This window comes from Silene latifolia, chromosome 3 (genome assembly GCF_048544455.1).
Source record: "Silene latifolia isolate original U9 population chromosome 3, ASM4854445v1, whole genome shotgun sequence".
In the NCBI taxonomy this organism is placed as follows: Eukaryota; Viridiplantae; Streptophyta; class Magnoliopsida; order Caryophyllales; family Caryophyllaceae; genus Silene; species Silene latifolia.
Window position 1 is genome coordinate 6,513,127 of NC_133528.1, and position 23,728 is coordinate 6,536,854.

Below are 23,728 nucleotides of genomic sequence, written 5' to 3' on the forward strand. Positions count from 1 at the left end.
CTACGATTTTTTAGGTTTTGGGTTATAACTCTCGGTTATATTAACTTTTCTTTTGGAAAATTTAAAATGGTTATTTCAATATTTAAGCATATAATGCTCAATTTTTAACCATAATATTCCAAAGCTTTTTCATGAAGTTAGCTTCACATTAGTTTTGCCTCATCTAACAAAACTTTGACCAGTAAAGATACAGGCATAGTCTCCAAATGATAAAAACATTATTGAAATATAGGTTTGCCAAATTGTATCAGCCTAGTGCTTAAGACGGAAGTACGATTACATGTTAGATACCAGGTAGTCAGCCAGTCAGGTACTCTTCATGTTGCACTAAATACTCCGTATCAAGTTCGAATCTTCCTCCCAGTGTTCACTAGCCCATGTGCTAGGGATAAAAAGAATTTGAGAGCATGCTTGAACACTTAGCCATACAGTACCTAAACCTCTCCATACGTCATCGTACATCAAAACCAACAAATTTCGGCCCTCTTAAAAGAATACTCCATTGCAAGAGATCTAGCTCCTACTCTATCTTCCAGAATATCAAGCTCATCTGTAGTGCCGTTCTTCTGTCAGCCTAAGATCATGTCCTCGACTCAATAATCTTCCTCGTTTCTTCACTTACATCTATCTTATCATCTTTCATCCTCTCCAAAATGTCATCGATTTCATTCCCATGTCGAATATTAACCATCAATAAAGTCCGGTACATATCTTCATTCATAGGAATCACCTGACTCAACAACTTCAAAAATTCATCAACTTCTCTTATTTCTCCTTCGTCACCAAGCCACTTGAGTATGCTTGACGTAACTTCATAATTCGGGATCCACCCTCGGTGTTGTGATCTCAAACCCAGTTCAAGGGCTTTCTTCAAGCACAGTAAAGCCTTCTGCATATTCCCACACTTGATATGCCCGACACTAATGATGGACCATGTGTTCGGGATTGGCATTATTTTTCTACTACTAAGTATCCCATCGAGCAATTTTTCAGCTCTCTCAACCTGACCCTTTTGGGTATACCCAAGTAAAAGAGCATTAACAACTCGGAAATCATAGAAACTACACAATGACTCCCACTCTAGTAGGATTCCTTCAGCCTCTTGGAATTGATCTAGTTTCACCAGAGAGCCAATCATAGCCATATAATCAGGATTAATGTGTGCTTTAGAAATACCACTACGTCTCTGCCACAAGCTCATAACCTGCGACAAGTCTCCGATCTTTGCATACGTGGTTATGAGATGATTGAACGCAACCGGATTGCCCTGAACTTTTAGTTCCGCTTGCTGCAAGTAGTAAACAGCCTTTTCCGTAAGCCCTCCTTCAATGTGGTAATTAGCAACTACAACATATGTTAACCAGTCAATTGTGAGACCGTGTTGGCCTTCCATTTTCTTAATAACCGTCTCCATGCTAGTAAAATCTAACTTTGACGCTAAAGCTTTAAGCCATATTCTATAAGTAATGTTGTCGGGGGATATGCCATTTTCTTCCATTTCTGAAATTAACTCCGTTACTTTCTCACTCTGACCGGTGTTCAAATAAAGGGTCATCATATTGTTGTAAGGAAGAGAATTCATTGGAAATCCCATGCCTTTCATCGTCTTGAAATGGGAGAGCGACTTATCCACAAGCTTTGCTTCCACGTAACAATTGAGCAGGGCACCGTACGTCTTCTCAGTATGAACATCGACTTCATTGAAAAACTTCTCAGCAGCATCCAATCCATGCACTTGATTAATGAGAGATAACTGACTTGCAAGATCACCTGGTTTCGGATTACTAACCGTTTTGCTCATAGCCCACTCTGAAACCTGCTTAATTAACAGCAATAATAAGAGCTTGGCAAAAAAAAAAAAAAAAAAAAAAAAAAAAAGACTAAAGCTAATATGAAAACTTGTCGGTAGCAACATCACCAATGATTATTCGCCTGTTTTTAACAGGGTCAACAACAACATAGCACTACGTTTCAAATGACTCGTAATAAAAAACTGTGATGAGAATTGCGCAGAATGACTGACTACTTCAAAAGTTCACAGTAAGAAGAAGAACAAACAATTTAGCGATAATTCTATTCTACCATATCAAAATTTCGCACCAAATTAAAGCTACATTCTATTCTTCCATATGATGAGAGAACCAAACACCGCCAAACTTCATACATGGAAAAAAAAGTCATATATCTCCTAAACGTCTAAAACACATTGTCTATGACTTGCCATGCTGATATAATTCCCACACAGTGGCGGAAGCAAGGGGGTTTTGCAAGGCTGTCACTCCAGAGGAATGAAAAAATTGTATGGAGTAATTTTTTGTAAAAGATTCGATTTTTTTCCTAGTGTATCTTATTGCCTTGTTAGTTCGGCTCCCACCCCTGAAATTTTTCGCCCCTGATCTAAAAATTCTGGTTCTGCCATTGCTCCTACAAAATAACCATACTATTTATAACACCATTACCATCTTCACCTCAATGATAAAACCGAAGAAAACAATCCAAACACTTGCGTTACTCAAGTACTTGCATTCTATAGCTCAGAAATGGCAGCTAGGGTTTAACAGTAACAATTCCTAATCAAACATCGTCTCATGAATTAGCATTTCATTAATCACTTAGACGATATTCTTTTGGACTGAAACAACCCGAACTAAATACAAAAATAAACTGAATTAAACCGAACTGAAATTAAGTCTAAAAGAATGAAGCGATGATTAATTAGAAGCGTATAGAACCCCACAGACGTTATTCTTTGGGACTGAAAGTCTGAAACTACCTAACCTCAAGAACTGAAATAAACTGAACTGAAATTAACTCTAAAAGAATAAAGATGATGATTAATCAGAAGCGTATAGAAACCCACAGACGATTTTCTTTTGGACTGAAACTACCTAAACTGAACTGAAATTAAGTCTAAAAGAATAAAGATGACGATTAATCAGAAGCGTATAGAAATCCACAAACGATATTCTTTTGGACTAAAACGACCTGAACAATAATAAACCGAACTGAACTGAAATTAAGTCTACAAGAGTAAAGACGACAGTAATTGGAAGCGTATAGAACCCACAGTCGATATTCTTTGGGACTGAAACTACCTAAACTCGAGAACAAAAATAAACTGAACTGAAATTAAGTCTAAAAAAATGAAGACGGCGATTAATTAGATGCGCATAGAAACCCACACACGATATTCTTTTGGACTGAAACTACCTAAACTGAACTGAGCTGAAATTACGTCTAAAATATCGAACGGCGATTACTTAGAAGCATATAGAAACCCACAGACGATATTCTTTTGGACTGAAAATACCTAAACTGAAGAACGAGATAAACTGAACTGAACTGAGCTGAGCTGAAATTAAGTCTAAAATAACGAAGACGACAATTAATTAGAAGCGTATAGAAACCCACAAACTACAGTCCACTGAAACTGAAGAACGAGATAAACTGAAATAAGCTGAAATTAAGTCTAAAATAACGAAGACGGCAATTAATTAGAAGCGTATAGGAAAACCACAGACCTCAAGGGCGCGACAAAATCGCCTTTGTCGACGAAGTGTGCGGATAACATTTCTGAGCTCTTCAGTAAACTGGAAATCAGACTTATCACCATAATGCAACACAAGCAAAGGAACAACACTCGATTGCGGCGATTTCGCTAAGAATTTAAGAATGTCTCTGACTAAAGGGTTATTTTTAGAAGCTGTATTGCTGATATTTCTAGCTTTAAATGGTGAATTGAGATGGGTTTTTGTTGTTGTTGTAGTTGGGTGGATTGATATGAGATTTTTCAGAGATTTGGGGATTGATTTTGATATCAATTGATGCAAGATTGATGATGATTTAGGGATGTTCATGGTTGAAGGTTGAATAATTAGGGTTGAGATTTGAGAGGGTGAGGTTTCTGCAATTTTGAGTTGGGGTTTATTAAGGGTTTTAGGCAATTTTGATAGTTATGCTCGAATGCGGAATTTATCTGAGAGAGACGGTTTTTCAATAAGTTTATTTTATTTGGATATTACAATTTTGAAGGAAAATGCTATCAAAAAATAATTAAATGGTTCATGAATAATGGAAAATATTTTAGTGATAAAACTTGTGACGGTAAGAGATAAATGATTATAGTTACGAAAATGGTACGAGTCCTATTGGGTTCGGGTAAGTCGGGTCGGGTTTGGGTCAGGTCGGGTCATATCGGGTTCGGGTCATGTCGGGGCAACATACCCTTTCGGGTCGGGTCGGGTTCGGGTCGTTATCGGGTCTGGTCATTTCGGGTCAAATGATGTTTCAGGTCGGGTTTGGGTCGGTCACTCGTGTCGGGTCAGACTTACCAGCTGTAAAGAGTACTATATAAAAGAGTACATGTCGAGAATGGACTACATTTGCCGCGAAAATGTATAGGGGTTCGGTTGATAAATGTGTTGTATTGAAGCCGGAAAATAATACCCGAGTTACTGTAAGCCTGTAACATGCAATGATTTTCTGACCGAAAACATACAAAATTAGACGAGGAAATTTACAATCATTCACAGGTAAAATATTCGCAAATACATAGTTCCATACATTGATACGATACATTCCGTGTTTGACAAGGTTCGCTTGGCAGAACATACATCAGACCATTTTATAACATCGGATCTGGTATTATACATCTACAGATCTTACACTTCCATAGTACACAGTTTCAGATTTCCGCAACTTTTGGATAGTAATCCGTAATATACAGCCCAACAAGAGTAGAACCAAATCTCGGGATTTTCAGAACAAAAGCAAGCATAAGATCAAACCACAAAATAGAAAGATCGAAACTCTATTGAGCGACTTATCCAACTGCATTTCATGCCTCCTAGTCCGAGCATTGTTCTGCCAGACCACAGCGTATGAGGTAGGAATAGGGAAGGTGAACATACTAGGGTTTCCAGCCATCCTCGGGTTCACTAACTCCCCAAGTAACCCGATGGTGGGATTTATAATCCCAGCCATTGTAGTACTAACAAGATTGGATGATGTTATAGCTGCATAACTGCCATTTGGGTCGGAGAAATATTGTTGGTGATGAAATGCAGGTGACTGCGGTTGAAAAAGATTGGGAGGAAGGTGATTGGAAATACGAACCCCACAAGAAGTAGGTCTAGGAGGAATAACATCAAGAGGAGGATTCCTGATATTAGATTCGGGACGGGAAGGTCCGTTGCAGTAAAGCGGAATCAATGACGCTTGTGAGATGCTTGCTTTGCACACAGGGCAAGCTTGGTGGTGCCCAGGCTCAGTAGATGAAGTTTGGATATGGAGCCACTTGAAAATGCATGCCCAGCAGTACAAGTGGCCGCAGAGTGTGACTACGGGGTCCTGAGCTGTGTCGAAGCATATGCTGCAGCTGAAAGAGCTCTCACTACTGCCCGATTCTGTGGAGTGAATTGAGGCCGAGTCATATTTTGGCTTTATTGGCGAATCTTCATTAGAAATGGTTTCTGTTGCATGGTCTTGCAAGTCCTGAATTAAGTCCATCCCTGTACTGTCAAAGATTAAATTAGGTAGCGGTTAGCCAGTGAAATGGGGATGTAATCACTCAGAACAGATAAGCGTCACTGATGTTCAAACGGCATGGCATCAACAACATAGTTACGCCAATCTAAAAATGTGCTGTCGTAGAGTGAGACAAATATTATACACAGATTTTTTAGCATAAAATTTACTTGCATAGGGAGCATAACCAGACGACTGAGACAGACCAAATAACGAATAGTCAAGTATGTAAGCAAATGGGTGAGGCCCAAAAGGGAGTACGAAATTACGAATCTTGGGACATGTAGCATTCTTTGGGAGGATGAGAGGTCCAATATCTCTACCTCTCTCGAAATGAGGATACAAATTTACACACGATCAAAATGGAACTAGAAGCATTATGGAAAGAAGTAAGGAGCCAGTGCTTTGACAGCGACCAAGACCTTATGACTAAAGCCTAAACTATAAAGACATTACAAGCTGGTAAACTGTCACATAAGACATTACAGAACGTCAAGATACTTCCTCTATAACAAGAAAACAGCTCAGCAGCTTGGGAAATCATCTACAAATCGTAAATTGTTGTCCTTTGGTTTTGGCACAAAGACCAAGGAGAGGGGAGTAGGCCAATTGTAAGATGACAAGTGGAGCAAATTGAGTTTGAAAGATCAAATTGCTCATCAAATGCAATCCTAAAATAGAAAGGACAACAATTGACTGAGTCACCCTAAAATGGAAAAGGACAACAAATGACCGGGACAGAGGGAGTACATAAATCAACCCTTTTTAACCCATACAATAAACCCGTAGAAGCCAACCTGATGTGACTAAGGGCTGCTTGGGATGAGGATCATTGTCACCAGGGCAACAGAGCTCAACACAAGCGGAAAAGGGAAGTAGGGGATGGTGGACAAAGGGATGACACGAAATATTACTCCCATATGCGGGCAATGATCCTACGGGGACGGGGTAACTATTAACTCCTACGATAATTACTTTCGTCGAATAACTACTCCCTCTGAACCGGTCATTTGTTGTCCTTTTCTATTTTTGGGTGTCTCAGTCATTTGTTATCCTTTCTATTTTAAGAATGAACTTGATGAGTAATTTGATCATTCTCATTCAATTTGTTCCACTTGTCATTTAGTTATTGGTCCTCTCCTCTTTCCTTGGTCTTTGTGCCAAAACCAAAGGACAACAATTGACCGGGACGGAGGGAGTATTACTTTTCCTATACATTGCCACAAGCTCACCCTAAGCAATTCCTACGAAGCCTAGCAAAGAACAACACCTCCAAGAATATTCGCCCCTGTGGCTCCCTTTACATTAAAAAAACGAAGCATACCAAAGAAGAACACTTCCAAGAACATTACTTCAAACAGACAGAAAGTATCCTAGAAAATTAAGAACACAAAAAACATGCTTTTTCACATAAATGAATCTTTTTTACTTTAAATTATCAATAAATAACTAAAACCCAGAAAACCCATCACTCACAACTATCAATCCTCCATTAATTTAGCCTTAATTCCTCATAAATGTACGATTAATTTTGCAAACTATGTTCTTCAGCAACAAAACATAAATGTCAACATTACCATAGTCATACAATCACATTCAAAATAAATACTCTCTCCTTCTCGATCATTTCTTTACATTTATTATCTTTGCAAGGCGTATTTTAATCAAAGATAAACAAATAATCAGGACGGGGGAGTAAATGGGCATCATGCAAACAACAAGATAAATAAATAAAACTAATAAAACCCATAACTTTGAAAAATGCAAAACATTAAACAAATTATTAAAAATAAAATAAAGGATTAAATAAATAATTACCTGAAATCTGAAAATGTTGCAGAAAATATTAGGTAGGTGAAAAGAAGAAAAAGGAAATCAAATTCCAGAAAATGATTGATTGAAGAAAAGAGAAAATGGCCGAGAAAAATGGAGGAAATGAGATAAGGATTATAGAGAGAGGAAGGGGAGAAGAAATATAGCACAAATTCTCATTGAAGACATGACATATCCGTCACAAGCTGAAGACGGATACCATTTTAGCTCACAATGTACTCACTTTTTCTCTCTCTGCAACACTATTCATGTGGTTCCCTTTCTCCACTAACCCATTTTGTTACCATTTTATCTCACAAAATATCCGTCACAAATGGTAACCCGTCACAAGGGAGACCAATTGAAGAAATAGAGAGGGTGTAGTAATTATGGAGATAAATAAATATCTAAATGGGTCCCTATATTACCGTGTTAGTAATTCCGTCATCCCGATCAATTATTTACGTTTGATTTTGATACAGGGTGCGGATATAAAAAGAAAATGTGCGTTAGATTATTCCAAAAGTAAAAAATTATTGTCAAATTCATACATACTGAACGAGAATGTAAATAAAAAGGCGTAAAAAAAATTTCATGATGAAGGCAGTAGTAGTAGTAGCAGCAGCAATAGTTGTTAAGCGAGGGGAGCTAACACAGGAGTTCGAAAATTTTAAAGTTTTTAGTTAAAATTATCAAAACATAATCAAGTTTTTCTTATACCCTTTATTCGCTTCCCTCCAAAAAATTCCGTCCCTTTTAAGTATAAATTTTGTCTCCGTCACTCGGTAATCGTAATTTACCTACAAATCTCAAATAGTTTGAGAGGTTTACTAGTTGTGCAAGGTAATCCTCCAAATTTTACTCTTAAAAAGTGGTAGTGTAAAAGGGGGACAAATATCTTTTTAGTTTTTACCTAAATCTTAAATCTACCAAACACGTTAGATTTTTTAATCATGAATGTCTACCAAACATGTTTAATTCAATTTTTATTATGCACATGATTTTGTTTTAATATTGGGATGGGAAGTGTGAATTATGGAGAACATTATTTGGGGTGTCGTTTTCTACATTTATGTATGATTTTTTTTTAAAAAAATAATGCATGTTATATATAATTGTCGCTTTATTAGAACTTATAGAAATATAGAAAATCGAGAAAAATACGTAGACTTTTTAAGTAATATTTCAATAATTTTGTAAAAACTACATGAACTGATATAATAGTAAGTGTTTTTAGAGAGGAGCTGATAAAAAACCGTGCCATTAACCATAGACATTTAAAGTCATTTTTTTTTCATTTTCTTGTACACAGTTTGTAACAATTTTCTTAAACTTCATATGTTAATAGTCGAACGTGACTTTTTATTTCGGTGTCTTATACTCTATGTTTAGATCTTCGACGGTGGTTATTGTCGCAATGGTGAAGAGTGACACGAGAACAGGTACTAGTGACCAGTGGTTATGTGGTGGCTTGGACCGGAATAATTATCCAAGTACATTGGCTTAGGAACATCATACGTTACCTTTATGGCTTTGTTTTAGCTGTACGAACTACGAAGTAGCTCTTTTGAAGTAAGAATACATCGGAAAAACAAATCGAAGATAATACATTTACAAATTGTCAAGTTCACAGAATGTCGGCTGCTCCATTAGTAGTCCATTACGAGTAGTCGAGTACTTCCTCCATTCCAATCATTTCTATACATTTGTTGAATATGTATGAGTTATATTTTAATCAAATACTGTATATAAAATTGATTGAAATGGAGAAAGTATATATCAGCCAAAGTAGGTAGCATTTGTACTTGCACTAATTATCGTGTAAGACCGACTTATAAGACCGTCATTTTATATATGAACACCGATTTATATTGTAAGATAGTCTTATTAAACCAGTAAGATCGACTTACCATATAAGACCGTCATTTTATACAAAATTAAGTGTTTTAATCAGTAAAAATATCGACTCATACAGTAAGACGGTCTTAATGTCTTATTAAACCACCACGCAAACACGAGTGGCCAATTCCATTTTCTTCGCTGATTATTTAAGCATTCAGTCATTAAAATAATCTTAAAATACACAAGAATCCCATTCCATCGTGCCACCAACTTCTATATTCCTGTCAGCATCTTACCACACGCAAACACAATTCAAAAGAGAAACCTCAACCGACGACTCGTGGCTAAAATACAAAAACTTATACTCCGTATAATACTACGATTTGTATAAAACCGTTTTACCCAAGTGTCTTGATATCTTAAACCAGCTTGTCTTGATATAGGTTATGATTATCAGTGAACCAAAAAATGAAGGTGCGGAACTGAGAAGCCAACTATTATTGAGCCCATTTCCTCTCCATTTCCTAAAAAGAAATGGAGAGGCAAGTTCCTATTAACGGTGCGGATCGCATGTGCACAACATCTAACGGTTCTAAATTTACGCATAAAGATAAAGGAAAATGAAGGTGAAAGGGGAAATTATTATTTTAAAGAGATTGTGAGAGGAAATGGAGAGAAAGGAAATGGAGAGGATCCATTTCCACTATTATTACAATCAATCACTTTTGAAGTAAGAATACACTTGAATAACTCGTTAACCAATAATAGCAGAAGTAATGAATATGTCGAAACAACTAGAATCTCTTTCTGAGAGAGTCGAGTCGAGGGGACTCATACACTTGCAAAGACTTTAAATTCATCCCCATCAAAAGAAAAAACTTTGAACACCAGTAATCAACCTCTAGAATTTCTTTCAAAGAGAAGTAGAGATGACTCGTACATAATCGGAACAATTTTGAACAATTTTTCCAACCAGTAAGGCAGTAACACCACCGTAACTATACAAAGAAAATTACCCAGAAATGACAACATTCAACATTATCTTTCATGAGAAGAGGAATTAAAATCAAAATAGTATTAACTGTACAGGACATGAAGCTTATTGTCGCAGCACATGATTATACGACACCTAAAGTGGAAAAAAAAAAAAAAAAAAAAAAAAAACTAGAATAGCTTTTTGAATCTAGAGGCATCGGCTACGTACCATCTTTATAAGAACTTCTCGATGCTAGTGGTTAATGTAGTTTTCGGGACAGCACCAATAACTGCTTCTTTCTTCTCGCCGTTCTTGAAAATTATGACTGTGGGAATGCTTCGGATACCATAATCAGATGCAATAGTGGGACACTCGTCAGTGTTAACCTTGTAAACCTTGAGCTTCCCGGCATACTGCTGAGCTAACTCATCGATCATAGGCTGGACCATCCGACAAGGCCCACACCATGGAGCCCAGAATTCAACCATTACAGGAAGTTCTGATTCTAGGACCAGTGATTTCCATTCAGCTTCAGACAGTGTAGGCACTGCATTTTTCCATGTCAAAGGACGTTCAGCTTAGAGTCAGTGATGCTCAATAGAGACCAGACAAAAAGACGGTAAAGGACACTAATACTCCGTATTTACTAACATGGTTATCAAGCATGTAAGAAAAAAATGACTGGACAAGTAAGAAACGGTGTACACATTGGCTCCATAAAACAACCAATTAGTCTTGCTGAAGACGGGTCGGAGCAAGTGACGGATAATGTCACTCACAAAACGGATAGGGGGGACAAGGTGGGGCACCCCCATGTGCTTCCCTCTCTCCTCTATTTGGGTCATTTGTGAGGGAAAATGGTATCCGTCACTCCAAAGTGACGGATACGTGCCGTCACAAATGAGATTTTGTGTAAAACAATTGCCATAACTTCACAGAACCTAGGATGTCAACTCAAAAGCGTCATGTAAAACGTCTCTCCCGCATTTCCAAGAAACAATCACTAAAGAAAGGAAACCTCACGAAAAATACAAAGAATAACTTATTGAACAAGACTTATGAACTGCTAACCAAACCATCCAGAAATCCACCACTTATTTGACCCAACAGTGAGCTAGCAGGTGGGTTCACAACTTCCGTTAAAATTATCCATTCAGTCACATCATTTGGAGGATCAATAGAGAAGGCAAGACGTTAACAGAGAATTGATCAAGTGTCCACTGCCAAATTGAAGTTCTACAGCTTTTTATTGATTTCTCGGGAAGGAAGGGGGTTTAAATAGACCTTAGAACAAACAGTCCAAAATCAACCAGAGCAACTAACAAGAATAAGCTTTCATCTCTTAAGCTTTCAACCAACTTGAAACTGTAAATGCTCACATCAGACACCATAATTGAAACTGGGAAAAAAAACTATGATTCTAATTAAATATACCCAGAGGAAAATGTTCAAAGTTATCCAACATAAGATCAACTTCATGGAAAAAGAGAGATTGAACATCCATCCTCACACAAACACCATATCAAAATTTTCCATCTTGCATCTAGCATAAAACATATCTGCAGCAAGCAACGGCCTCTATAGATGTTAAGTTGTTCTGGAAACCGTAGGATAAGAGCACGAAATTAAAAGTGTCTTACAAGTAAACCTACTACAGCGTTAACAACAATGATTTTTTGGTAGGATGCAACAGACACACTTATAAATAAGAGAGATGATAATAGTCTCACACTTTCACCAACATACCCTATACTAAGAAGTTATTTACTCTCATATTAAGTGAGAGTTACAAACAACCAATATGTTTCGGAGTAAGTATTCCAATCCACATACGCCACATGGGGTTGTTTCTTGTTCCACAATCTTTTTTGTCATGATGCCAACTCGCTATGTTTATTTTATTTGATAAGATATATATTAATTAAGGGACACCAAGAGGGTTACTCCTACGTACAAAAAATACTCACTATGTTTACATTTTTACACAAGGATATGAGAATTCATGAAATAAAAGCACAAGAATCTAGAGACGCCATAATGCCTTCGAAATGTATAGTACAATCTACCACAAGCTTTCTTTCACAAGTTCATTACACTTCCCTTGTTCTATTACCATCATCGAAAAATAAGCCAAAAAGAAGTGCACAATGCAAAAAAAAATGGAGACTATTTCTAAGGTCTCAAGACTCCCAACATTTATGAACTACGTCCTCCAGTCCAATTTAAAAAACTTTTAACTTGTAAAAAATAAAATGTTGGGTCATTTCTAGAACGGAAACATTAAGGTCAATTAGTCACATTTCAACTTTTCCATCTACGATATCCAAGTCGATCTTCCTTTTCACTAATCAAACACATTACTTCAAATCTTCAAAAGTACAAACCATTCTAAACTGGAACTCCCTTTAAGACATACAGAGTAAACATGATGTGCAAGCATATGCTTAGATCTTACTAATAGCGGCAACATCACCATCCTTGATACATTTCTCACACATATAGTTCTGAAAAATCCAATCTACAACACCGTCCGGATAACCTAATCAAATTATTTCTGCCTGTCATCAATCCTCTACATAGATCACTTCCACACAAGCAAAATTCAGTAAATGACCTTACATTCACAAAAGAGACCAAACCTAAAGTCTAGTAGTCTCGTCTCGCTCGCCACCTTATGGTGTCAGACAAGTAAACTATAACCTAAGATGTTTACAAGCTGTCGAAGAAACACAGCGCCATCAAAACTCTTGAAAAAAATTAGAGAGTAATATATGTTTCATGCATCACTTTTTTTCATTGAATTTGTTAAATTTCAAGGTGAAATACTTTTCATATTTATGAATCGGAACAAAACAAAGCAAACAATCATAGGCATTCATAGCATATTGGCAAGACGAATGACAACCTAAAATAGCAACAAAAATCAAATTACTCCCCATCATATTCAAAAACACAAGTGAGACGAGGAGAAAGAAGCGAATAATCGGAACAAAAACACTACAAATCATATTCATAAGACTATTAACAACGTGCAAAGATCGAGTACTCCGTATTAATCACAACGAATGGGAACAAAACACAGCAAAAATCACAGCATATTTGTAAGACTAGTAACAACCTAAAACAGCAATAAAAATCGAATTACTCATAATATATCAGAAATTATAAATAAAAGAAGGTGAGGAAGCGAACAATCGGAATAAAACACAACGAATCATAATCGAAAAACTAATATCAGCGCGCAAAATTCGAATAATTTCTTACAACATATCCATCACAATTCACAGCGAATCGGAATAAAACACAGCAAAAATCAACGCATAATTGTAAAGATCAATCACAACCTAACAACAGCAAAAAAAATCGAATAATATAAAGTGAAAATGAGAAGACGAAGAGTATTACATTGGAGTGTGGTGTCGGAGCTCTCAGCAGAGACACGGAAAACGGAGTCACGACGGCGAAGACGACGGCGCGTGAGGGAGATTGAGTCGACGGAGCGAGTCAAGGCGGCGGAAGTGAGTGTGAGTCCGTTGAACTCGGAGAATTTGACGGAGCAAGAAGACGAAGAAAAGGAGAAAGCGGCGGCGCGTGGGACTACTGCAGCGGTAGCGGTGGCGCGTGGGATGGTTAGGGATTCGAGAACAGTCGCCATTGGTGGTAGTTGAAGAGAGAGAAGGAGGAGTTAGAGGAGAGAGAATATAAGAAGAGTTAGATGACGTGGTTGTTGAGATTAGTGAAATGATGGAGAGTATGGTGGAATTGTGGTACTGGATCAAAGGTCATGTAATCTGTGTTTTCCTTATTTAACTCTTTTTAATCTCACTTAATTTAATCCCAATTATCCAATTTAATCCGATTATCCAATCTAAATCTCGTCACAATTTTTTTTTTTTTTCTTTTTTTTTTTTTTTTTTTTTTTTTTTTTGATGACGAGGAGGTTGGATCCTCCCTGATCTGAGTGACCCCACCGCTGGCGCCTGTACTCTGTGAGTTCTTTCCCATGGGGATTATTCCTCTCTCCGGCGTCAGTCCAGGAAAGTGTTCATCTAGGGAATCGAACCCAGGACCTCGCAATTCCTCCTTAGGAGGCTTTGAGGTTACCCTGGAATTCCACTAGACTCACACATCTTGGGTCTCGTCACAAATTTTTATCTAAGATAGACATATCGATTTTGAATTTAAAGGATAAAGTAGGTTAAATAGGATAGTTGAGAAGAAAAAAAAAAAAGAATAACAAAACTAGGAAAAAACTTAAGCAATCTATTTCGAATAGGTCTCACAAGCTCCTTTCATTTCCATTTTTATTATAATCCGTTGTGAGAGTCATTTTAAGTTAAGAATAACTTAAACAAAGATTGGTCTGTTTTGCAATGTTTGTCTTAAGAGGTTAACCCGATCTGATTGCCCAATGTTAAATCTGATTAGTGATTATTCAATGAAGAAAATCTCATGTAAAACAGTTTTATGCAAAAATATTGTAAAAACTGTAATATAAACATTCACAGTTGTCGAATAAAAATATCATACTCCATAGTTATTCAATTTCTTTTATATGGGGGATTTTGTAAGATAACAAGGGTTTAACATTAACATTTATGTAAATTGTTGCATATAAGAATTAATGTATCCAATGTTAATCCTTTTTCTCTTCATGCGTTTGGGTCCTCTTCCCACCCACATCCACCCTTTCTCCACCCGCATATGTGTCATGTATTTATTGATCTTGTTGGTTAATTAAATTACTCCCTCCATTTTATTATTTTCACTCCATTTGCTTTTTGGATGTCAAAATTTCTGAACTTTAACCGTCAATAAGTTGGATAATAAAAACTATTTATTTATAAAACTAAAACATTTACAATTAATATCAAGACATTTTTTCACGAAAAAATATTTCAAGCAAAAAAAATAACATATAAACATCGAAAAATACGGTCAAGGTGTCATCTTGGAGACCGCAATAAAGCAAATGGGGTAAAAATAAGAAAATGAAGGGAGTAGTTTTAAAATTTGGGTGGGATAAGATAGAAGTGGAGTTAAAATGGGTGAAATGTGGGACTTGAACTATTGATAAAGATGAAAATTTTAAGGTGGGTTTAATAAAATAAGTTATGAATCAAAAATAATTTTTAAATATTAAACCATGATCAAATAAACATATAGATAGGGACAGTAATAGGGTGTCACCCTCTCACATGCATTCTTAATTGAAGGGTTCTCCACTCACCCCATGTAAGAGGGTGACGTCCAAATTAGATGTCACCTGGTAACGCCCTTTCATTTTCCTATAGGTAAACATAATTTTAATAATAATAATAATAATCACTTATCAAATTGTCGTTTTTATCTTTTTTCTTGCCTCCAATAAATTAAATTCAAATCCATAATCCATTTCTATTAATTTATTATCCTTAATAATGGTGACAACAAAAAGAACATCTCCACCCATGATTAATTTCCATAGGATACCAACCCAAATAATAATTTCCTTCCTACAAATTACCTCAAGTAGTCAACACAAGAGAAGTCGTGTACATTTCCCATGTTGATCTTGGGTCATAGTCTTGTGACTCTTGTCACTAACTCAACATTTATGTAACATTATAAGTTATAACCCTACACCCACCATCCCTCCACTCCACAAATCAAACCTTCCATTTTTTTAAAAACTCTCAATTATTCAACTCAAAAAACCACAATAATGTCACACAAAGAGACATTCCCAAAAACCCGAGTAAGAAAACATGAAATATCATACACAAAAAATAATAATCCTAAGATGAAATCGAAGTTAGAAGTAGTCGACGAAGAAGCGAAAATGGCAAGTTTAGCAATACAAGTAAAAGCTCAATTAAGATCAGTTGACATGCCTTTCACCATGCAAGAACGTGCCCTTTACCTTACAAAATCTTTCATTGATGCTTTATCTCTCAATTCGACTCGTCTTAACCCGTCCCAATTAGCTTTTGCTCTTAAAAAGGTACGTCATTCATGCACTTGTTCTACGTACCGTGTTACTATAATGTTTCAGTGACAGAGTTAGGAATGACCATTAAGAATAATCTAACGAGTTTAACAGAAGACCGATACTTCCTCTATTTCACTCAATTAATCGATTAGCTTAATATTTCAAAATTTCCTCCCAGAAAATATTTTAAGCAAGTATTTCTCGATTTTTTTTTCAGAAATAAAAAAAATATTAGTCCCGAGAATTTCCATCTTAAGTTATAAATGCGACCAATATCGTCTCATAATATGATCATATATAATATATGCAGGAGTTCGATACAAGATACGGGGCGGTATGGCATTGTATAGTAGGGAAGAGCTATGGATCATATGTCACACATTCAACTGGTGGATTTCTCTACTTCTCCTTTGATTCTCACTTTGTCCTGCTTTTCAAAACACAAGTTCATGTTCTTGTTCCTCCATTACTTAAGTGTTCAAGTCTTAATCAATAAGAACAACATTGTACTATTTCCGTCTCAGTCATTTGTTTAATTACCTTTTATATTGATTGTAAAAGATATTTTAATCAAAGGTAAACAAATGATTGAGACGGAGGAAAATGTAACATGCATGCATGATTGTTGGACTAATTAGATTGTTCTTGGGTTTGTTTTCTATAATTAGTCAATTTGATTCCAATTTCTAAAGATCGTACTCCGACTCGAGTTTCAAATTTGGTTGTTTGAATACAATGTCGTAATGCAAATTTCTAGCGATAGGTCTTTGTAACATGCTGGCACCATTGCGACTCATTTGACACCAACAAAAAATTCTTACGTATTGTTCGAGAAATAAGTTTAAGATAATCGCTACTCGCTAATAATAACATGCCAACAAAATGTACATGAAAAGACTATTGCCACCTTGTAAATGTCTATTTCCACGACAGTAGAAAGAAGAGGAAACAAGATTATTATGGCAAATCAAACAGGAGGATAAATTTGATGGATCAGGTGTGTGTAGTTCCATCCTACAGTCAGTCAGTCAGTAACGTTGATTCCATGATGTAATGTAAACAACTTGATCACATACTTTGACCATGATGCATTATTTGACCCGAGACAGTCGGGTAAACTCGATCATTTGGGATCATGTTGATTCAGTTAAAACAAACTAAACCCTCAACTCGGTTGGACCTAAAAACATTAATAATTACGGAGGAAAAGTGGCCACCTGATAATAAACCGAGACCATCTTATGATTTTTAACATAAAATGGTCACATTTATCTCATCGTAACATACAACTTGCAAACGAGATTTGCGATATTTTACATACATAGACAAAGGTGCAGTTACTGGAATTAATAAGTCAAAAATATTCAAGGTTGTGAAGAGATTCATTCAAAAGAGTGAACCGATTCAGAAAGAATTAGGTAAAGAAATGTGCAAGTACAAAACTCTTACTTTGACTACATACTGTCACAAGTAACCTCTACAAAATTACAAATGTTCATTGGAATATGGACCCACTGCTGTCCCTGTGTTTTTTCAGCACTGCCCTTCTTTTTGCCTATTTCAGCACGCAATTACATAGTTAAATAAATAAATAAATAAATGGAGCTCCATACCATCTTCAGGGATAATAATTGAATCAACTGATTATATTTCTTATACTGGACCAACACAGAATTCGGATTCTAATCTAAACTGTGGACTTACTGAATATACAATTTCGGATCGGATATTTCAGATTGATTGCACTTTTAAGTACAAATACATTTGAAGTAATATTCCATATGATAAGCCTCATCAGTTGTGGTCAAAAACTACATTCAGAAAATGTTACTGTAAGTCTGTAATTAGGAGATTTCACAAGGGTAAATTAACCAGAAATCAAGGGTATTTCACGCAATCAGTTGGTCTTCTCGTATCCATCCCCAAACTAACAAATATAAGCGGGAGATGTACACAAAATCAAGAGCATAATTATTTAAGTGGGTATCTGTATTAAAAGGAAAGCCGACGAATATAGTAAAATGTTTGTACCTTGTATAACAAGCGGGGTCTCACAGATCAGGACAAGTTCCGCTCACGCATATATCTTTCTATCTTCTCCACATCTTCTGGAACATCGACACCATGAGCTTCATGCTCAACCTTTATAACCTGCAAATTTAAGACAATAAAGATTCGTTTTTAATTATTCGCTTCACCAATCAATTGAGGCAAGAACGTAATCCACCAAAGAAAGATCTAAAGATAACGGGAATTAAGGGTGTGAAAAAGAGCCCAACTCTGCAAGTCTTCAAATAAATCAATGAGAAATAATGAAATACAGAACAAAAGTATACCTTCATTTTGTAGCCATTTTCAAGAACTTTTAGTTGTTCGAGATCTTCTTCTAGTTGTAATGGAGTAGGTGTGAGGTCTGAATATATTTTAAGGAATTCTGCATCATAGCTCTGTCCACGAACGACCAAAGAGGTGTCATTGACAAGAAGTGGCAAAAGGCCAACGAACGACAATATGATTCTGTTATTGGATTAGTGTTTCTTTTACCTGAATTCCTAGATGGAGCAAATACGGGAAATCTGAATTGACCTTCCCAGACCTACACAAAGAAGATAAATATTAGAGCCGAGATTAAGAAATGGATGTAAAAAGAAAAGAATAAGGTTTAAAAAGGACGCAAACTTGTTAAAGGGGATGAGTCCCCTAGAGAAGTAGATAGCATAACCAAGATTATCGATCACACATTTCACGCGATTTGGATCAAATGCATCCTCTGGCTTCAAAGACGTTACCGCTGTGCTGAAGACAGCATCAGGAGAGCACTACAAGAATAGCATTCTTTTAAATGTCAAGAACTGATATTTTCAAGCATGACAGAAATGAAATGGCCACAATGATTCAAAAATGTGGTCAATGGATCGTGATTGGCTTACAAAATTAACGAAATATGTAACAACTTTGCACACTTCTGAGAAGAAATACGGCCTCATAACTCAGACATACAAGGATGCAGCAAAATCATTCACAAAAGGAGGTCTAAATATTAACATTTTCAAGCATGATGATAGAGGATAATGTGGCAGGACAGGTGAAAGTATGCATCTCGTCCCTAGCTTAGACCATTTTTTTAGCTAAATCAGACGATAAGAGGGGATAATATAATGTTTCGGAATCTAAAGCTTCATAAAAGGCAACCTCTGTTCATAATATAACAAAAACCATTGACATATGTCAAAAGATACCACTTGTAGTGTGAGAATGAAAAGAGCAGTTTGCACTGAAGAATAAAAACAGGAGCAATAAAAAGCATTTGAGATGAAACACACGAGAATTTTTAAGACGATGGAGATAAAGTCGGGTAGGGAACAGAAACAATGTATTTTGTGAACTCTAAAAGGAGCACTTGTAATGCTTAAAAGCAGGTGTATCAGAAGCTCACTTCCCCACACTTCTCTCATCAGAGTTTATTCTACTACTCCAGCATATTTGGAGTAATACTTTCGATACGATGGTTAGTATATTACAAAATTCAACATCATGACCCCTTTAAATATTGTAAGGGCATCCAGGGCTAAAGTAATAGACAAACCTGTAATGCTTTAACAATCCCATCAATTATCTCTGGTTCAATCAAAGGCTCGTCTCCCTGGATATTGACAACAATGTCATACTTCTTGCCAAGCTTCTGAAGTGCTTCACTGCAGCGCTCAGCTCCTACAACAATTGGCAGAATAATTTAAAAACTGTCCCGGTGAAGAACCGGATTTCGCCTCACATCAAGCATTATAAGAGTAACCCAATAACATCATACCATTTCGACAAGATTCTGAAGTCATAATCACGTCTGCACCAAACCCACGACAACAGTTTGCGATTTTATCATCATCTGTTGCCACAACTGTTGGAAGAAGAAATCAATTGAATTAGTAAAGCGAGGTCAGCAGTCTGGTCCAACAGTGACATCTTCGAACATCCTGGATCCCTTCCTCCCTAATTTTTTAAGGAGGGTGCATGTTAGTAATAGAAGTTTAAAGTAACTCGCAACGCCTTCAAGTACCATCATAAAAATGCGACACCAAATTAAAAATGAGGGACAAGGACCCAGGTTCAAGACTTTACCAACTTGATCCAGCATAGATGCCAACTTCGCTCTTTCCCATGTACGCTGAGGATGAAAACAGCAAACAAAGAGAAAAGGAAATGATTAAAACTTTTTCTCTTGATTAAACATGAACCTACAGGCCTCTGGTACTTTATAAAAGGGTGACTAAGCAAAATGCTCTATATAACAGACTTCCACAAACTACTTCAGCTTATTTTGAAACAATACATTGAAAAATTTATATAGATGATAAATCGCATAAAATTATCAAATGTCACACGCAAAACATTTGTCCTATCTTATCAACGCCAAAGAAGTGACAAGGCCAGGGGAATTTAACCAACGACCTGAGATAATGCCTTTACAATCAGTCCTAAGATCGTTCCATAACGAGCCAACTACAACACAATGATAATCACTATTTCAGAAATTTCCTCCCCTTCTTCAAATTTCCTCCACATGTCTAAAACAGTCCGTAGAATGCGGTGAAATGAAGGTTACAATATCAAAATTGTGTCAAACATCTATCTTCAATTGGTAACCCAGATCATACGCTAACTTCACACTTCCTAACAACTAATCCATGAGCTTCATATTAACTAACAACCCATTATAAGAGTTACAACAACTAACACACCAACATAGATCTTTTGTTTAAACCCTCCCAATCAGAAGCTAATTACAAACTTACAAACAACCCATTACAAGAGTTACGACAATTACAACCCCAGAATAACAATCATTCTGTGCAATTCATACTTACTAACACCCAATTGAATTACAACGATCAAAACCCTAATATAAATCCCTTTAGCTTAAACCCCCGGATCATAAACTTAAAACTCATACTTACTAACAACCCATCATAAGAAGTACAACATTTAACACCCCAATATAACAATTAATCATGAGCTGATTTCATACTTACTAATCTTTAGTTAAACCCGAGAACATAAGCTGAGCTCGTACTAACTAATAACCCAGTATAAGAACTACAACAATTATCACCCCAAAGTAACAATTAATCATGAACTGATTTCATACCTACTAATCTTTAGTTTAAACCCGAGAACATAAGCTCAGTTCATACTAACAGCCCGTACAAGAACTACAACAATCAACAACCCAAAATAACAATTAATCATGAGCTGATTGCAGTCTTCATTTGTTGATAACTACTAAAAGATTAGTAGTTATCTCACCTATGACAACAATATATAGCCACAACTGCGTATTCTACAAGCAGATAACTTCAAACGCTTCTAAGCACATACAACATTAACCAGGTGACTACTAGAGCAAATACCAACTCTCTCATACCCAAAGATTATATTGGCACAAAATATCCTATTTCTAACCTAAACCGCCCTGTTCACCTAAACCAATAAATCTTCCTAGTGGTGCGCTGTTTGCTCACCCAGTATCAAGCCTTTATAGCAAATACACTAGGTGCAAATGGGTTTTCAGTCTGTATAGTGACAAGGCCAAGCGACTTAACCAACGACTTGAGATAATTTCTTTACATTCAGTCTTCTCATTCCATACCACTATAATTACTGCCCCTCCATTTCTTCATTTTCTTCCCCTTCTTCAAAAGTCCCCTCACATATCTAAAGAAGTCACAACAGAATGATGAAATGGAAGTTATAAAATCGAATACTGTGTCAAACATCTAAATCTTCAGTTTATAACCCTGTTTATATGCTAACTTAACACTTCCTAAGAACCCATTATAAAAATTGTAACAATTAACTCCCCAAAATAACAGTACACCATGAACTTCATACTTACTAGCAACCCATTATAAGAATCACAACAACTAACACCCCAACATAAATCTTCAGTTTAAACACCGGATCATAAGCTGATTTCATGCTTACTAACAACCTATTACAAGAATTACGATAATTACCACTTCAGAATAACAATCAATCTGTGCAATTCATACTTATTAACACCCCATTATAAGAACTACAACAATCAATACCCCAATATAAATCTTTATCTTAAACCCCCGGATCATAAGCTGACTCTCTACTAACTAACAACCCATCATAAGAGCTGATTTCATTCTTACTAATTTAAGTCCGGGATCATAAACCGATTTCATACTTACGAACAACCCATTATAAGAATTACAACAGGTATCACCCCAAAGTAAATTAATCATGTACTGATTTCATACCTACTAATCTTTAGTTTAAACCCGAGATCATAAGCTCGGTTCATACTTACTAACAACCCATCATAAGAACTACAACAATCAACACCCCAATTAACAATTGATCATGCCTTGATTTCACACCTATTACAACCCATTATACAAAATCACAACAAACAAGTGATCTGGTATTCCCAATTAATAATTACAATTCAGACAAACCGCAAAAGATTGAATATTTCAATAACAAAGGAAAGAAAACCTCGATCATAAGCTAATTTCACATTTACTAACAACCCATTATACACAATACCACAACAATTAACACCCCAATAATATACAAACAACTAATCTGGGCATTCCGAAAAAACGATTACAAACCCTAAAAAAAGTGCCAAAGATTGAATCATTTGAATAACAAAAGAAACAAAACCCGGATCATAAGCTGATTTCACACTTACTAACAACCCATCATCCAAAAAATCCCAATAATTATCACCCCAATACAACAAACAGCTAATCAAGAAAGCGCGAAAGATCGAATCTTTCAATAACAAAAGAAAGAAAACCTGGATCATAAGCTAATTTCACACTTACTAACAACTCATCGTACAAGATCACATCAATTAACAACCCAATTTAACAAACAATTAATCTAGGGATTCCCAAACAATAATTACAATTCAGAAAAAGCGCGAAAGTATGAAACTTTAAATTTTAAAAAAGAAAGGAATACCTGGATCATAGGCTTGCCTAAGATATCAACAAGAGGTTTTCCCTCGAAGCGAGACGAAGCGTAACGCGCAGGTATAATTCCGACGACGCGCGATCGGAATTTAGAAGATCTACGACGGAAGAACGTGTGTGCCCCAATCGCCGTCGCCACTCCCATCAGTAATCCATATGTTACCCATGATTTTATTGACATTTGATTCTCCATTTTTGTGTGCTAATTGCTAAACACTCCACTCACTTCATATGTTGATCAAGTGAGAATCATATCATATATTATATTAAAGCAACAACCGGCTATCTCTTTAATCGTCACGTGTCACACCTCAAATTCTTGCCACGTGTCATCCACATACTTAAATGCCCAGTACAGTTTACAAAACATTTGACAAAAAAAAAGGTGCGAGAATTTCTAAGAGATAGCCGCAAATCATTTTAAATAGGAAATGAATGATTCGGTGTATTTTTGGTTGCATGAATCACGACCCAATTTTGGAAACAATGTTGATGTGATTTTAGGAGATATTTATGGAGTCATTTTATATTTTAGGAGAAATTTATGGAATCAATTTATATTTTTTAATTTGTTAAACTATTTCATCATTTTAA

The 23,728-nt window shown here is 36.1% G+C and overlaps 4 protein-coding genes across 5 annotated transcripts; all 4 read right to left on the reverse strand.

The window, feature by feature from the left end:
• Nucleotides 1–45: 45 nt before the first annotated feature.
• On the reverse strand, nucleotides 46–4,038 carry LOC141646969 (pentatricopeptide repeat-containing protein At4g21705, mitochondrial-like). The gene is made up of 2 exons (XM_074454984.1): nucleotides 3,522–4,038; nucleotides 46–1,816 (listed from the first exon to the last, which is right to left on the reverse strand). Exons 1-2 carry the CDS (start codon nucleotides 3,855–3,857, stop codon nucleotides 581–583), a joined length of 1,572 nt encoding a protein of 523 aa, XP_074311085.1. The 5' UTR covers nucleotides 3,858–4,038; the 3' UTR covers nucleotides 46–580.
• A 440-nt stretch (nucleotides 4,039–4,478) lies between these two features.
• Nucleotides 4,479–7,537, reverse strand: LOC141646967 (E3 ubiquitin-protein ligase RMA3-like). 2 transcript variants are annotated; one of them, XM_074454982.1, is made up of 2 exons: nucleotides 7,345–7,537; nucleotides 4,479–5,510 (listed from the first exon to the last, which is right to left on the reverse strand). In XM_074454982.1, the coding sequence occupies exon 2, from the start codon at nucleotides 5,506–5,508 to the stop codon at nucleotides 4,759–4,761; it is 750 nt and encodes a 249-aa protein (XP_074311083.1). In that variant the 5' UTR covers nucleotides 5,509–5,510; nucleotides 7,345–7,537; the 3' UTR covers nucleotides 4,479–4,758. The 2 variants fall into 2 exon arrangements, with proteins under 2 accessions (XP_074311083.1, XP_074311082.1); XM_074454981.1 differs by having other exon boundaries at nucleotides 4,479–5,515; nucleotides 7,345–7,526.
• Nucleotides 7,538–10,156: 2,619 nt separating this feature from the next.
• Nucleotides 10,157–14,046, reverse strand: LOC141646968 (uncharacterized). Its single transcript, XM_074454983.1, has 2 exons — nucleotides 13,562–14,046; nucleotides 10,157–10,703 (listed from the first exon to the last, which is right to left on the reverse strand). The coding sequence occupies exons 1-2, from the start codon at nucleotides 13,809–13,811 to the stop codon at nucleotides 10,390–10,392; spliced, it is 564 nt and encodes a 187-aa protein (XP_074311084.1). The 5' UTR covers nucleotides 13,812–14,046; the 3' UTR covers nucleotides 10,157–10,389.
• Nucleotides 14,047–17,447: 3,401 nt separating this feature from the next.
• LOC141646970 (3-deoxy-manno-octulosonate cytidylyltransferase, mitochondrial-like) lies at nucleotides 17,448–23,728 on the reverse strand. Its single transcript, XM_074454985.1, has 9 exons — nucleotides 23,124–23,728; nucleotides 20,244–20,289; nucleotides 19,936–20,022; nucleotides 19,714–19,838; nucleotides 18,807–18,946; nucleotides 18,672–18,723; nucleotides 18,464–18,574; nucleotides 18,159–18,278; nucleotides 17,448–17,682 (listed from the first exon to the last, which is right to left on the reverse strand). Exons 1-8 carry the CDS (start codon nucleotides 23,325–23,327, stop codon nucleotides 18,186–18,188), a joined length of 858 nt encoding a protein of 285 aa, XP_074311086.1. The 5' UTR covers nucleotides 23,328–23,728; the 3' UTR covers nucleotides 17,448–17,682; nucleotides 18,159–18,185.